Below are 16,865 nucleotides of genomic sequence, written 5' to 3'. Positions count from 1 at the left end.
AAAATATGTAACTACTATTTAGGGACTTCAGGAAGAAGGAAACTGAGCTGAGAGGAGGCAGTGAGATAGACAAAGGAACAGTGAACAAAGAAATGAATATTGACAACTGTTAACCACACAAAACAGTAATAATAATACTTGATAACTGAGGGGGTATGTAAATAAGGTGGTACTAATATATAAGATAGGGAGTGGTGGTGGTCAACATTAAAGCATTTTTAAAGTTTTTGTCTTGTTTGGGAGGAGAATTAAGATGTCTAGCAACTCTAGACAATTTAGATAAAAAGAAAAAAAGCCTTAGGATAAAAAACACTACAGGGATAAAGATAGTTACTTACGATAAAAGGAGCAATGCACAAAGACAGACATAATAATTCTTAATTTGTGTGTACCTAGTAACATAGTTTTAAAACATATAAAGCAAAACTTGACAGAACTACAAGGAAAATTGACAAACCGACAGTCATGGTACAGATTTTTCAACACACTTCTATCAGAATTGATAGATCAAATAGTCAAAAAATTAGTAAGAATAGAAAAGATCTAAACAACACAATTGACTACTTTGAATTAATGGGCCATAACCATCCACTCAACAAATAAAATACAAATAGATGAGTTACACAAATTTACCAAACACCGGGCACATCTTAAATAACAAAGACTTGATTTTGTATGTGCGTGTTCTCGGACTGCAGTCAGATTAAGAAACACTTATCTTAGGAAAGAAGACAGACGATGGAAGCATCCAACTCAGGAAATTTTTAAAAAGTCAAAAATGGTAAACAAAATGAATACAAAGAAGGAAACATATGCAGGAGCTGAAAATGATAAATTGGAAAATAAAGACATACTAAAAAAAAGATCAATAAAATCAAAAGATCATTCTTTGAAAAGACAAACTCTGGAAGACTCATCAAGAGAAAAAGCAGGAGAGAGATAAGTAAACAATACAAACAAAGCAAAAGCTTTAAAAAACAAAGAGAATATTGTGAATAACAAAACAATAACTTTGAAAACTTACTCAAAAGAGACAATTTCCTAAAAAAATTAAACTTAGCAAAACTGGCTCATGAAGAAACAGAAAACGGATAGGACGTGGTAAGAGATAGAGACAGGGAATGAAGGAGACACTGAGGAGGACTTCTACGTCTCTGCCTTGTTGGGCTCATGGAGGGGAATTCTATTTACTCAGAAGGGGAAAACCAGAAGAGAAGCAGAGGAACAGGCTGGACGTCATTTCAGTCAGTTTTTGGTGGTGTGTGTGTGCGCACGTGCAGGCAGAGGTTGGTGCCGGTGGTAGGGGTGGTGTGCTGAAGTATTAAATTTAACGGACATGTTTGGATACGCTGAAATGGAGGTTCCTTCAAGATATATTTTGGAGACATTAAGTATGCGGTTGGCTCTATGGATCGAGCTCAGGAGAGATCTGGGTTAAGATACATATTTGGGAATTGCCTGTATTTAAATGACAATTAAAGCCACAGGTACGGCCGAAATACTCTAGAAAGATCGAGCGTTGGTTCTCAAAATGTGGTCCTAGGAAAAGCAACTTCAGCATCACCTGAGAATTTGAGAGAAATCAAATTCTTGGGCTCAGCCTGGACCTAGTGAATCAGAAAGCCTGAGGACCGGGTCCTGCAGTCTGTAGATTATTAACAAGCCCTCCAGAGATTCTGATGCAGGCTAAAATCCGAGAACCACTGATACAGAGTGAGATACCAAGAGGGCTTGGGCCTTGCCTTGAGAATTCCAACATTTAACAGAGGAAGATGAGCCTCCAAAAATGACTAGGAGTAACATGAACAGGGGAGTAAGAAAATGAGAAGAGTGTTTCAAAAGAAGCATTTCAAGGCGTAGACTGGTGAATACTACTGAGATATCACTTCTGATAGCGCCAGAAGGGACTAGAATGAGCTGAGAAGTGAGCAGGAGATGAGAAAATAGAGATAGTAAGTACAGACAGTTGTGAGCAGTCTGACCATAAAGGGGAGATGGAGAAAGGAGAGATGGAAGTGGCTGACAAAGGAGGATTTCTCTTTTTTTAATAGAACAGTAATGAGCATGATGAACAGCTGAGGGAAGAATCTGGTTGAGAAGGAGAGTGTGACTGTATGAGAGCGACAGGGAACTGACAGCAGTGGCAGACCTGGGGGCAACGTAGCTGTCTGCACCAGCAGGAGGAGCATTTTATTACTTACCGTGTCTAGAACTGCTACACACAGTGACAACTAAAGAAGACCAACTTTTCGTTGGTTTTATTATTTTTTTAATTTTCTACAGACACTGCACCCCTCATTACCTGGACTGGGGGTGGCCTACTCCCACTGCCCTGTCCTTGATGTGACTGATGATAGGTAAGATTTCTGGAAAGGGAGGAGGGGATCGGATCCAAAGCACAGGTGGAAGGACTGTCCTTGGATAAGAGGGACAAGTCACCTTTTTAACCAGAAGGAAGGAGGTAAACATGATGGGCGTAGATGTGGCAGGTTTGAAGTCTGGTAGCAGGAAGCTGAAGGAGCTACCATCAGACGACCCCTCGAGGTCGTCTAGAAGACCTTCCCCACTGTGAGATAACTATGTCACATTCTCTTGGCCTACTGCAACTAAATGTCTGATTCGCCAAATCCATACTCACTAAGCAACCCTCTATTTGTGACTTGGCTCCCCATGTAGGCCTGCCCACGGAGCAAGAATGTGCTGACCACACAGACTTGACTGTGCCTTATTGGTTTCTCATGGTAAATTGATAAATTGGTTTTTGAACATGATTTGGTTTCTATGTAGCTTGACTACAGATAACAAACAGATCATGATCCTTTTCGTAGTTACATCTCTTACTGAGTTATTTTCTCAGGATCTGATTGCTTTTGCACAAAATGACTAAAGTAAACATCTGGGCCTTTAGAGGCATGGGCCAGATCCACAATTAAGCAGCCAATCAGAGTACTCCCCTTTTCTGGCATGCCTTGCTCAGCTAAAGCTGGCTTTTCATTAGCTGTCACTGGCCCAATTTGTATCTCTTCTCTCTCAATTCATTTCTACATCCATCTGTTCATTAAGCTATTTTAAATTGGCTGTCACTGCACTGACCTACTAGTTTTTGTATGAAGGAACTTTTAAGAATAATGCAGGAAATAAAACAAGGCCTTCAGTGAAATATAGTGATATACCACCATTATTCATTTATTTATTCCATTATTCATTCAACAAATATTTACAGACTATATACCCTGTGCAAGACTTGATATTAAAACCATGGGGGATACAAAGTCTTCAAGGTATTTATAATCCAGAAGTAAAAGCAATTAGTTCCACAAAGAACAGGCTTGTGGAAATGAACTCTGATTGCAGGGGGGAAATGAGAAATAAAGAAAAAATTCCTTATAGTAAAAGTGATTAAAGCAGAAATAGGCTACCAAAGGAAATCCTGGACTCTGAGTAACTTTAAAAATATGACGACTTAGAGACAGACAGCCTTGTCTAGAGGCAAAGGTTACAGCAACCCCTCTGGAATTAAGCACAAAAGTGACTCAGGACTTTCTGATATAGAAAAAACACACCAGTCTCTTTGAAGAAGGAATGTCAGGCTGTGAATTAATTTAAAAGTTTACTTAGGGTTCTTACCCCTAAATCCTCAGGGACTCCAATCCTTGAGCTGCGTTGCAACTCTGAATCTGTCCTTCCTTCTTATCTTTGCTCCCTTGCTCCACTCCAACACAGTTCCTGCTCAGGCATTAATAAGACTAGTTTTTCCACGACCTGGAATTTTCTGCCATTGAATCATGTCAGCCATGCACAGAGCCAGTATCACCCAAGGTCTGTGTAAATGATTTGATGACCTTGGGTATTTTAAAAGTGCCTAGCACACAGCAGATGCTCAGTTAAGATTCATTTCCTCCTTTCTTTCCTTCCGTTTTTTTCTCTCCCCTGGTGAGGAAGGGAGGGAGAAAACAGGAACCAAGAAAAGACAGATCTCCTATACGATAGCATTCTTTGGTGTAAAAATACTGAGAAGGTTTAAACCATGTCTCATTGCCTACCTTGTGTCTGCGGGATGTAGGGAGACAGGAGTTTTGACCTTTTCTTTTCATATCCCTTCTGTGTGATGTCCCCTAAAATAGCAAGAAAGAGAAATAGGTTATGCATTATTCTTACTCTGTGGTTGTTCACTGTAAAAATAAAATTAATTACAGAGTGTTATAGAATTACCACATGGATAGTAGGAAAAAAATGTATAGTTCTTTGCCAAGGATTTTGCTATGTGTGATTTCCCACAGGCTTGGAGCTGACTTCTTGTGGAAAATTGTAGGGCTTGTCCCTACACCAGTCTAGCATAGCAATATGCTGCATACCCTGTCAGCGATTCCTGAGCTCCGAGGTACCCCTTGTTGCCTTGGTATTTAAGATATACCAAAATGGAATGCTGCAGGGCTGGCACACAGACGATCTTCTCTCCAAAGTTTCAGTTTGACCAAGTGAATGCAATTGATTTGGGAGGTGTTCAATTACACTGCTGTATAGAACCACATAAAATCAAAAGTCTAGTTAAGGGGAGAAGTCAGGGTTCAGGCACTAGGATGCAATATTTCAAAGGCCCTTCTGTACCCCAGTATCTATGCTGGAACCTAGGGTGGGAATTCCCACACCCTCTCCCCTCAGTTCACTGGTTTGTATTATTTACATACATGTATGTTTTTTTCACAAGGTTAAATAAGAAAGTATAACTGAAGCACACAAAAAGTACATATACAATAAATGCAATAAGGATAAACTGATTAATAGAGGAGAAAACGTGTGGTTGAAGCATCAAGCAAAATGCTAGGTACCAAAGAAAGGGTAGCAAATGGATGGCTAGAGAGCAGAGTTGAACGGAACAGGAAATGGAGGAGAACAAGGGGACACTCAAGGGAGAATGAGTAATTCAAAGCCAGGGGAATAAATATATGAGGTGAGGTGACATGATAAGAGTATTGTTTTCCAAAAGAGATTTTTTTTTTTTTTGAGGAAGACTAGCCCTGAGCTAACATCTGCCAATTCTCCTCTTTTTGCTGAGGAAGACTGGCCCTGAGGTAACAACTGTGTCCATCTTCCTCTATTTTACATGTGGGACGCCTACCACAGCATGGCTTGCCAAGTGGTGCCATGTCCACACCTGGGATCCGAACCGGCGAACCCCGGGCTGCCAAGAAGCGGAACGTGCACACTTAACCACTGCACCACTGGGCCAGCCCAAGATTTTTTTTTTTAATTCACAGAAATCTTTATTTAAAAGTCAAAATCTGGTACAAAAGTAATTTATATATTCAAACTTACAACATTTACTTATTATATAGTCAATTTGAAGGAAAAAGCATATTTTGATGGACAGAGAGATTTGAAGCCAAGGTGATGCCTGTCAGTTGCTCTTGTCCTCAGCATCTGCCTGATGGAGGAGATGGTGGAGAGGTGACAGGGCTCACTGAAGGGCTTAAACAGGGGAGCAACACTCACAGATCGTAGTGTACAAAAGTTCACTCTCCCTGAAGAGAATGTGACCAAGGGTAGAGACTAATTGTTACCCCAGGGCTACTACAGTGATCTGCGCAAGTTAGCAGTAGCTTAAACTAAAGATAGTGGTAGAAGGAATGAAAAGAAGTGAACAGATGGAGAGAGCCATTAGCGAGGAAGACCGGATAGGATTTGGTGATCGGTTGGATGTAGGGTAGAGAAGGTTTCTGGCTCGAGCAATGAGGCAGATGGTGGTGACATTCTTTGACAGAAAAATACAGCAAGAAGTGCATGCTTGGTGGGTCAAAGAAGATGTGAGTTGAGCCTAGGAAAGGCCTATGAGACACACAAGAGGATATGTCCTATCAACAGTTGGATATATGGATCTAGAACTCAGGAAAGAGATGGATTTGGAATCATCAGGATATAGTTGAAAAATAAATTAATACAATCTCTTTGTAGTAATTGGGCAATTTCTATCAAAGTTTTGATCTAGCAACTGCACTTCTAGGAATTTATTCAGTAAAAATATTCACACAGGTGCACAAAAATCAATATGAGAATATTCCCTGACCCTTTATTTGTAACGAGAAAACCAGAAGGACTCTAGATGCTCACATTATAGACTATCTTTATCAGTGGCTCTCAACTAGGAGTGATTTTGCCCCCAGGGGACAGTGACAATGTCTGGAGACATTTTTGTCACAACTGGAGGAAGGGGCACCACTGGCATCTAAGGGATAGAGGCCAGGGATGCTGTTAGCCTCCTGCAATGCAGAGGACAGTCACACAACAAAGAACTATCCAACCCAAATGTCGATGGTGTTGAGGATGAGAAACCCTGATCTACATAATAACATGCAGGTATTCCAAACATACTGGCACAGGAAGATGTCTAAGATATATTAAAGGTAAAAGGCAAGTTGCAGAACAGTAGGTATAAGAGGATCTAATTTTGTAAAAAATAGTAATAGATATGTTTGTATATATATGGGAAATAGTGTGGAAGGTTGTGTATATGCTAAATTAACATTTATCCTAGGGGGAACAGGATTATGGGGGAATTTTCACTTGTTTCATATACATTAACAGAGTTTGATGTAAAAAAACAAGCCTGAATGATTTGCATAATCTCAAAAATAAAGATTTTTTTCATTAAGAATGAATCGTTCTGGGGGCCAGCTCCATGGTGTAGTGGTTAGGTTCAGCGTGCTCCGCTTTGGCGGACTGGGTTCAGAGGTTCAGATGCCAGGCATGGACCTATACTGCTCATCAGCCATGCTGTGGCAGCGACCCACATATAGAGTACAGGAAGACTGGCACAGATGTTAGCTCAGGGATAGTCTTCCTCAAGCAAAAAAAGAGAAGGATTGGCAACAGACGTTAGCTCAGGGCTAATATTTCTTAACACAATAAGATGGTCACAGTATATAACAAGAAAAAAGGTAAGATACTAAACAGTTTACACTGCATATTCAACTTCTGGAATAACAATACTTTCACACACATATGTATGCACAGAAAAAGTCTGGATTTTTACACACTGAAACAGTAACTGGTTAGCTATGGCTTGCAAAATTATAGATTAGTTGTAGCTTTTTTTCCCTTTTCACTTGCCTGTATTTTTTAATTTTTCTACAATGAACATCCATTATTCCAAGAAACAATAGATATTTTAAAACTGCAATCATGACTACTTATTAAACTATACGAATTTAATCATAATGGCCCTTCATCTCTATTTCTCTAGTGAAATAAGAGAAAATCACAGTGCATTTTTTGGAAACAGAAACCAAAGCTTGTCAAATTAGCAAACTGCAGAGTTTAGGTCATCTCTAACAATACACACAGCTACCAGAGATGTGCGAGCCTACACGGGAAATGAGTCTTTTATTGCAAAAGTCATTCTCCTGTCTCATTTTCTGCTCACAAGCTCCCCTACCACCAACACACACACACACACACGCACACACACGCACCACTCCCCAGAGGGCACAAAGATCACTTCCGCAGGCTCAGAACACATCTGATAAAGTGAAAGGTCTTTAAAAGCCTTCTTTAGTGCTTAGAGTCTCAATCATTCACTACCAATAAATGATCGTGGGACAAACTTAGTCTTGGTATCTCAGACATTAATCAACTACTGACCATCTCAGGTTTTGAACAAAGTCAGTCAAGAGAGTCTAATTCGTCGGCCAGGCCAATTAACTCCATCAGATCCTAAACGAGCAAAGACGCTAAAGAGACTTAGGAGACGAACGGCACGAGGACGTGACGCCTGTGGTGATGAGCCACACAACAACTTAGAAACGCCCTCCCACTTTGCTCTGACCACCAGACCCTGCTCAAAAAGTTACCTCCTCTGTGACGCCTGCCACCACTTGTCAGTCACTTCCTCCCTGTGCCCCTACAGCTCTGCACACACTTCTATGATGCCGCTTAGCACATCACTGCTATTTTAATTACTTGTTCACACATCTGTGTCCCTACCAGACTGTGCACTTGAGGGCAGGGGCTGTATCTTGTACATCTCTGTAGCTCGCCCACAGACTGGCACAACAGACAACTGAATGAGTGACTGCATGAATTAATAAGATGGGGGCCATGAGAAAACAATAAATCAAAGAGATATGAGTACTTGGGTCGAAAACTGAAAACGGGAGAAAAAGAGATCTTCACGTCAGCAGGAGCTGAAAGGCCCAGGGAGAGAAATTCAGTGAACCAAAAGTTTCCTGAAACTTGACAGCTAGACCTCAAAGGTAGCCAGGAAGGCAACACGGGGCCCACCGAAAGAGAAGAATAGCACCCAAATCAGTAGGCACTACAAGCCAAGGGAACTCCAACAGATTTCGATGCATCCCTTGGCCAGAGAGCAAGCCCAGACAGAGGAATGCAGCTATGCCATGTAACTACATTTGTTATTTCACATTTCTCTCATTGCCCACCTACAGTCTGTGCCCTTATCATTCTCACCACCTGTAGTTAAGCAGTTTATGCTGCACTAAAGCAACGTTTTCTAAACTTGCCCAATTTTTAAGAATTACTTGAGGAACTTGTGAAACTACAAATTCCCAGGCCCCTCCCATGAAGACTCTGATTCACTGAGTCTGTATGTCCAACAAGTGCCTTCCAATGAGTCTTGAAAATCAGGCAAGTTTGGAAACTGCTGCACTAAAGAATCACACGTGGAGTGTGCTGGGCGGTTCCGCTGACTTGCTGTGAGGAGGGTACAAGAGAAGAGGGCAAGAACGTCCTCTCGGCAGCGACAGCCCCACGGGCGAGCTCAGAGCCTCGGGAGCTCACAGACACTAAGTCACACCACAGGCATTCTCACTCACAACAGATTTTTTGCTATCTGGCATATAAAACAAAAAGGAGTGCCATAACTATACCTGTCTAAAATTTGCATTAATATGGCATAGATCTAAGTTAAACCTGTTGTTCAAGTTTTTTGAGAACTAAACAAATAAAGGGAGGATTAGACTTCCCCTCCCACTAGGGTAACACATTTCTCCACCCTCGTGTACACTCAGAAGAGTAGCCACTTCCAGGGGTCTGCAGCGCCTGGCAGGTGTGCAGGCACCTGGCCTGAAAAGATGATACTGACCCAAACAACCAGGAGACAAGCCCTGGGCCCCAGTCCGGGGACCCACATGACTTGAGACTGTCCAGCTGCTTTGGCACTACCACAATCCTGAATAGCCAACACCAGACATATGGAAAGATATACCTGTGTGGGGCAGACAGAGAGGAACTATGATCCCAACTTCTCTCTTGGCCACCTGGATCAATGAAAGCAGCTTGGCTCAGGGAGTCCACAACTCATCTTCAAGGGCACTGACAGAGGGGGCTGGGAGGAGGTGTATGAGCCTTCAGCCACCCCAAGCCTCTTAAAGGTCAGGGGTGATAGGAGGAACAGTTCTCAAGTCGGCTGGCCATCCGAGCGTATATTTACACTGATGAGGTGGTGCCGCGCCGAGGTTAAGAACTTAAAGGGTTTGAGTTAAACAGAACTACTTCTGGATGGAGCACAGCCTTACCACTTCCCGGCTGTCTGACTCTAGACAAGTTTTACTTAACCTCTTGATAAATCTCAGTTTCCACGTCTGTAAAATGTGGAACAATTATATCTACCTTGCAAAGTTTTTATTGTGATTGAAATTACTTCGTATAGGAGCTTGCCCCATGGCCGAGTGGTTAAGTTTGTGCGTTCTGCGTCAGCGACCCAGGGTTTCACCAGTTTGAATCCTGGGTGCGGACATGGCACTGCTCATCAGGTCACGCTGAGGTGGTGTCCCACATGCTACAACTAGAAGGACTCACAACTAAAAATACACAACTATGTACCAGGGGGCTTTGGGGAGAAAAAGGAAAAATAAAATCTTTAAAAGAAAAAAAAAAGAAAGTATTTCTTATGGGGTCTGGGCTACAAACATTTCCTGAAAGCACCCTGAAGCCTACCCTACCAGCCAGGCGGGGACAGGGGGAGGCAACTATGTCACAAAGACAGGAGACGAAGGAGCATTACTAATACTAACTGAGCATTACTACACAAGCATTACTAATCCACCATAATTATGTGCCATGGGAGAGATGTACACCAAACGCAGTGTGGAGTGCAGAAGAAAGCACCGTGAACTCTGTCTGGGTAGGAAAAGGAAAGCTGCAGAGTGGTTGACATTTGGTTTGGGTCTGGCCTTTCATTCCAATGTGAGAAATACAAGGTAAACTCCTAAGGATGGAGTCATTTAGTGGTTTCCTCTGCTGCTGATCGGCTCTGTAGGGGTATGGCCATGTTTGGTAGTTCCTTTATGATTCTTACCTCCCAGAGGGAAGTAGGGCAATGCTAACTAATTTTCATAGATGACCTTGTTCAGCACCATGAGCCAAATAAACAGAGTTTGGGAAATTCTGGAAGGTCACTAAGTCACATGTATGTATAACCTTGACGGACAGAGAACAAGGGTTACAGCTCCAGCCATAAACTTTCTGTTCCAATGGAATAAACAGGTGTGTGTCACTGTAGCCCTGCCTCGAAGTCATACCTATTCAGTCAGAGGTGGGTATGGCTGGGGGGACTTTGTGGATGCCATGAAAAACCTTTGTGAGCACCAAATGGATGATACGCTCACTGTTAAAGAAAGATAAACAAAACAGTACCTATGTCTTCAAGAAGCTCCTGGTCTAAACAAATAACTATAATAAACGTGACAAGTGCTACACTAGAGATTATGTACAAAGTCCTATGGAAGTAGAAAGGAAATAATGGTGATAAAAAATAATTATAATACTCAATAAGAATAAATAAATAAAATAAATAACACTCATTGAGGGCTCATTATGCATCAGTTTGTCACAAGAGCCTCACCACAGCCCCAGAAGGCGATATTATCATCATTTTATTGATGAGGATACTGACACACAGGAAGTTTAAGCAACTTGCCCACAGTCATACCTAGTAAGGGCTGTGATCAGGCTCTGAACCCAAGCAGACCCGGGTCCAGGCCCCCTCCTCCTAAACACTACCCCACATTCACGTTCAGAGACAAGCTCCAAATTTGGCTTCAGAAAGATTGGGAAGACTTTACAGAAGTTACTCTTGGGCTGGGTCTTGACGGACGACTGTCAGGAGAGACAGACACTAAGGGTGAAGACAGTTCCTCAAACCCACAGCTGTGGAAGAGAGCGACATGCTTGGAGCAACAGAAGGATATGAACGCTGTAAATTCCATCTCTGAGGAACAGGACACTGGCTCCACTGCTGCTCCTGAGGCCCAGCCAAACAGCAGGACTCCACCATCTGTGTCTCTACGTGGAATCCTCAGACACTTGAAGTTGAGGGCTGATATTCATCTCATGGGTCATCAACTCACTTCCCCGTTCATTAAACGCCTCTATGTAACACAATCCTCATTCTAACTTTTCAAAATATTCTGAAATCAATTCATTGATTTGCCTAAAAAGTCTCTTCAATAAACAGAAAACGTGTTACCTTTACAACAGACCAAAAAACCGAGATGTGAAAAGATAAATATCTTGCTTAAGGACACACAGCTAGACTAGAACCCGGGTCTCTGGCTTTTTCTTATTGTTCTTTGCCCATTGTTTATTTGTAGGTGGCTCCCAAACCAGATGCAATAAAAGGATAAAACCTATTGTTCATAAAATGAACAACAGGGGATAAATAATTTTTATGATTCACTCCAAAATATGACTTTCCACAAGGCATTAAAAAATTTCTCCCCCTCCTCAGCAGAGCCCTGGGTGAACTCTCTTTTAATCATCTTTTAAATGAGACAGTCAACTGTGGAAACTATGTTCAACTGTAGTTAAAATAGCCAGCAAGGGGGGCTGGCCCCGTGGCCAAGTGGTTAAGTTCACACACTCCACTTTGGTGGCCCAGGGTTTCACCAGTTTGGATCCCGGACACAGACCTAGCACCACTCAGCAAGCCATGCTGTGGTGGCATCCCACGTAAAATAGAGGAGGATTGGCACAGATGTTAGCTCAGCAACAATCTTCCTCAAGCAAAAGGAGGAAGATTGGCAAAAAATGTTAGCTCAGGGCCAATCTTACACACACACACACACAAAGTCTTCTTTTAATTCAACCTTGCTAATTTTACAAAAGATTTTCAAGGAAATCAACTTCAGGACATTCAAATTTCCATTCTTAGTGGATGTCCTCTCATCTTGTTTAGGACAATAACTAGACATTTTCCATGTCAAGAACTTGAGAATAAGCCCAGATTGCTTTCTCCCAAAACTCAAATCATAGAATTGTTTTGGCTGCACAATTCTGTTTTCTAGGTCAAACATATATGACTTCTTACAGATGGTATTTCACCTAAGGCACCAAGCAAGTTCAAACAAATAACAAGCAACAGAGTAAAACACTTGAAACACACCAAGAAACTGAACTCTAAGTCTGACTACATCAGCTGGCAGCTGGCTAAATTAATCCATCTAATGCAAAAGGTATGTTCATTTGTCCATTAGAAAAACCATGTCTGCTCATAAGAAATTTGCTATACAAATGACTTGAGTGTTTAAATGGCGGAGGAATCTCTGGGATGGCTCTGTCAGTAGACAAAGCACGGGTTCTAGCATGAGGCAGGCCTCAGTTTGGACCCTGAGCCTGCCATTTACTGGCTCCTTGACAAGTTACTGAACAATTCTGCCTCAGGTTCATAATAGGGAAAACTGGAATAACTCCTACCTGGTGTGCCTGTGATGAGTCTTGAATGACAGAACAAATAGCCAAGTCCCTGGCACACAGCACACATTCAACTGGTTTTAGTTGACACCACTCCAGCCCCAGCCCCACCCTTAAGTCCTAACAATAACTTTATCCTTAAAAGGGTTATTTAGAAAATTCTGAGTTGGTAGTTTCTGTTAAAAAAAAAAAAAAAAAGAAGAAAAGGAAGAGGAGAGAATGCATTAAGTGTCTCTAAAGACACATCACGGTGCTAGGTCCTTAGATATAAGGGCCAACAAAGTTAGTGCCTTTGGGTGCTAACAGTTTAAACGAAGGAAAATTGATATCAAAGAAGAGGAACAAATACCTAACAGAAACGAGCAGGGATTAGTTAAAATAAATATATGTAAATAAAACAGTACCATTATGCACAAAACAGGATTATATGTATCTCACTAGGGATGTTGTAATTTTAATTTAGGCCTAAAGCTGCAAATGCCTAGGAAAAAGCTCCCAAGAAAAAAAGGGTAATTTTTTTATGGCTGCTTCTTTTACCTGAGTTTTATCTTTAATCTTCCTTAGAAAATTAGAAAACTAAGTCTTGCAAGAATAGCTAGGTGTAGTCGATTACTCTGCCTTTCTTCCGGCATCCACCAGAATATTTTTAAAAACCAAGCAATAAGTAGTAACATCTACATCAATTATTGAATCTGAATTAAACAGTGCATGTGACAGGCATTCTTCATCAATGATGTAGAAAAACCTAAGTATAACCCCTTGCAAGTGCAGAAATAAAGTGAAAATTTATAAACAGATGAAGAATTTTGTTGGTAGCCAATTCATACTGCTCTGGAAAGCACAGATGCACAGGGTAAAAAGCTAAATGGAGAGAATACTGCCACTGCTGAAGTATACGGAGCACAAAAACAGCAGCTCGCTTAGATCAGAGTGGAAAGAGCCTTTCCAATGAGACAGAAAATAGATAATCTTTATGTGCTTGGCACAGATGTATGATCACAGAGTCCAGGTGTCAGGAGACACGTTTTCCTCCGTTTAGCTCGATACTAGCTCTCTGATCTTGCACAAGCCACTATACTTCTCTGGGCTGCAGTCCTCATCTGTAGGAATGAGGATCAAATGAGCTCTAAGGCTGCTTTTGGACAATGTAGATGAACGCCACTTGCCTGGCAATGTTATGTGCGGCAAGTCAAAGCCAACGAAGATATCCAGTAGGCAGGAGGATAGACGAGGCTCTAGGACAGATTTATAGATTTTCACCATCTGTGTAGGAGGTGGTACCTGAAGGTTTGGGTGTGAATGACATCATCAGAAGGAATGCAGTGTGAGAAGAGAAGAAAGCCAGAAGAGGAATGGTGGAGAAAACTAACACTTAAAGAATGGGCAGAGGAAAAAGAGATGATATTGGGATATAGTGGGGAGACCAGGAGTGAATGGGGGAATAGAGAGAGAGGAGGAAGAGGAAAACAGAGAAGGAGAAGATGAATAATGTACACTGTCACAAATGTAAAATGAAGACTGAGAAATACCTGCTGGACTTGGCAGCTAGATCATCAGTGGCTCAGTTAGGAACACTTTTCAAGGAACAGTGAAGGAGGAAGACAGATAAGTTAGAATACTGAAGAATGGATGAGAGGTGAAGTTAAGAGTGACAGATTCTTTTTCTTTCAGTATGTTTTGCTATAAAGTGACTGAGATATGGGGCTGTATCTACCGGAGGCTACAGAGCCCAGGCGAGTGAGTCTTTTTTCTTTTTCTTGAAGATGGACAAATTTATATGTTATAGAGAAAGAACTATTAGAAAGAGGCTGAAACACTGATTCAACCAATGAATACTAAGAACTTCCTACCTGTAAAGCACTACTTTAGAAGTACAGGACAGAAGATGGACATGGTTCCAAAATTTACAGTCCCATGCACATGAAGTTTATAGACTCTTCTACCACAGAGGGCCATCCAAAAACAATTATGTAACTAATGACTTAACTATAATTTTGATAAGGGCTACACAGAAGTCATCCAGGGGGCTGAGAGCTCTGACAGAGACTTCAGCAGGCACATTGCTCAGCGCAAACCAGCGGGCAGGTTCAAACCCCAGACCTGACCTAGTCTGGGCAGGTGGGGAAAGATGCTCTGAAGAAGTAACATTTAAGCTGAGACCTAAAAAAAAATGAATTCGTTTAAATATTTTGAAAATGAAAGGGGGGAGGGGCTGGGGCCTGCAGTGGTATGCTAAGCACAACCTTGAGTGGGATGGGTCTGGGAGGGAGCGCAGCTGAAAGCCAGTGCAGCAAGCGGGGTGGGACGAAGCTGGGAAGGCTGCCAAAGCCCAGGGCCTGCAGGGCGCTGGAGACCACCTGAAGGATTTGGGACTTTTTATAAATGAGGGAGAAAGCCATCGAAGGGCTTTAAGGAGGAGAGCAACATGATCAAATGGAGCAAAGGAACAAGGTAACTGATAAAGACTGAAGTTCTGAGAAGATTAGCAGTAAGACCCAGAGCTGGGGGAACAGGTCATCTCAGGGGCTAGCTGCAGGACTTCCCGACCCAGGCGGGAACGTGGTGCGTCCTTGACTTGTGAGCACTCTATGGGTGAGGAGCCGCTTATCTTCAGCCCCCGGGGCAGCCTGGTAGAGCTCAGAGGAGCTGGAAACCGTGCGGCATCACCTCACATAGGCAAACAAGCCTTTTTATCCCACTGTATTGAACAAATATTATCATTTTCTGTGTTTGTCCAGATGTATAAAAGACTGGAAGCATTGTAGGGCTTTAACATATCTCTTTCTCTAAGAAAGGAGATAAGGATGAATAAGTAAGTTAAGATGTTAGGGGAGGCACAGGGTGGGGGGGGGCAGGGCAGAAGATGACAGGACACTGGTCACTGGTCTGATAACCTTTACATTTCTTTCTGGTAGGAGTCAGAGCAAAGGTTTTTGGTCTCTTTTCCCCTCTACATTCATTTAGTACTTAGGACAGGTACCATTCATCTCTAGCATTCACATGCATTAAGTCATTTAATCTTCAAAACAATCCCATGAGGTGGTATTATTATTGTCCCAGCTTTGAGGTGAGAAAGTGAGGCACAGGGAGATTAAGTGACCTGCACAAGGACATAACACTGTGGGAGAGGCAGCTTCAAACCAGATGGTCTGGCTCCAGGGTCGAAGCTCTTACCCACTACTCAAAGCTGCCTCTCTAAGGCTTTGCTGAGAGGGACTGAGGAGCTGGAAACAAAGAGTTTTAGTAAAGATACAGAGTTGCCACTAGAGGAATGGGAGGCACATGCTCTGAAGTCGATACAGTCTGTAGTCCCAGTTTCGCAAGTTGCTAGCCAGCTGTGCCTGAAAAAATTAGTTAACTCTTCTAAACCACAATTCCCTCAACTATAAAACAAAGATAATAGAACCTGTACGTTGTTAAGAGGATTAAAGGGATAATACATGTAAAGTTCTTAGTTTCTAGCACAGAGTAAGCATGCAATGACATCCACCACTCTAACGGCGGAGGGATTTAGCTAAAGAAAGGCAGAGCCTGCCAGGCGCTGCTGAGGTCTAGGGAGACGGCGAACAGAACCTTTAGGCGCAGCCATTTCCAGTCTGCTGATTTTCTCCAGCAGTCCCTGGGAGAAGGCTGATGGTTTGAATAATTTAGAGCTGGGGTTTAAGAGGAAAAGGGGATTGAAGAAAGGGAGGAAGATGGGATCCAGGCTAGCAAGTATTTATTGATCAATAATCAACCAATAAAAAATGCTTGCTGAATAAATGATTTGCGGTACTATCAACCTAACTTCTACAAGTTTTTACAGTTTCTATGGGAAATACACTCAGGATTCCTCTTGGGATGGCAGAAGACATCACCCTCAGGAAGAAATAACAGGATTCCAACAGGAGAGTGAGCAGAAAGGAATGGGGAAGGGATCAAGAGGCTATGGCAAGGCTCCCTGCTGGGTGAATTCTTCCTACTTCCCATCCTGCTTTTCCTTTCTCACTTTGAACCTATTAAAGACCAAAAGGACCTATTAAAGACAAAAGCCATGAAAAAAGTGATAAAGAATAGAGAAGACTAAAGATTATGTTTTAGAAGAAACATTAAAAATTGAAATTTTCTTGGCATTTCCTCATAAGGCCCCGGGGAGAGGCAGAGACTGCAAATGAAGAGAC

General features: G+C 42.1%; 1 protein-coding gene across 9 annotated transcripts in view; it reads right to left on the bottom strand.

The window, feature by feature from the left end:
* Positions 1-16,865, bottom strand: part of DIP2B (disco interacting protein 2 homolog B) — a 209,792-nt gene that overhangs the window by 105,110 nt on the left and 87,817 nt on the right. For all 9 annotated transcript variants that reach the window (XM_070621288.1, XM_070621291.1, XM_070621289.1 and 6 more), the window contains exon 2: positions 4,044-4,115. In XM_070621288.1, coding sequence (XP_070477389.1) covers positions 4,044-4,115 — 72 coding nt within the window. The remainder of the gene's footprint in view (positions 1-4,043; positions 4,116-16,865) is intronic.

Source organism: Equus przewalskii, chromosome 5, assembly GCF_037783145.1.
Source record: "Equus przewalskii isolate Varuska chromosome 5, EquPr2, whole genome shotgun sequence".
NCBI classification, from domain to species: Eukaryota; Metazoa; Chordata; class Mammalia; order Perissodactyla; family Equidae; genus Equus; species Equus przewalskii.
The sequence above is the reverse complement of the archived record's forward strand: the minus strand, read 5'-3'. Positions and strand labels throughout refer to the sequence as shown.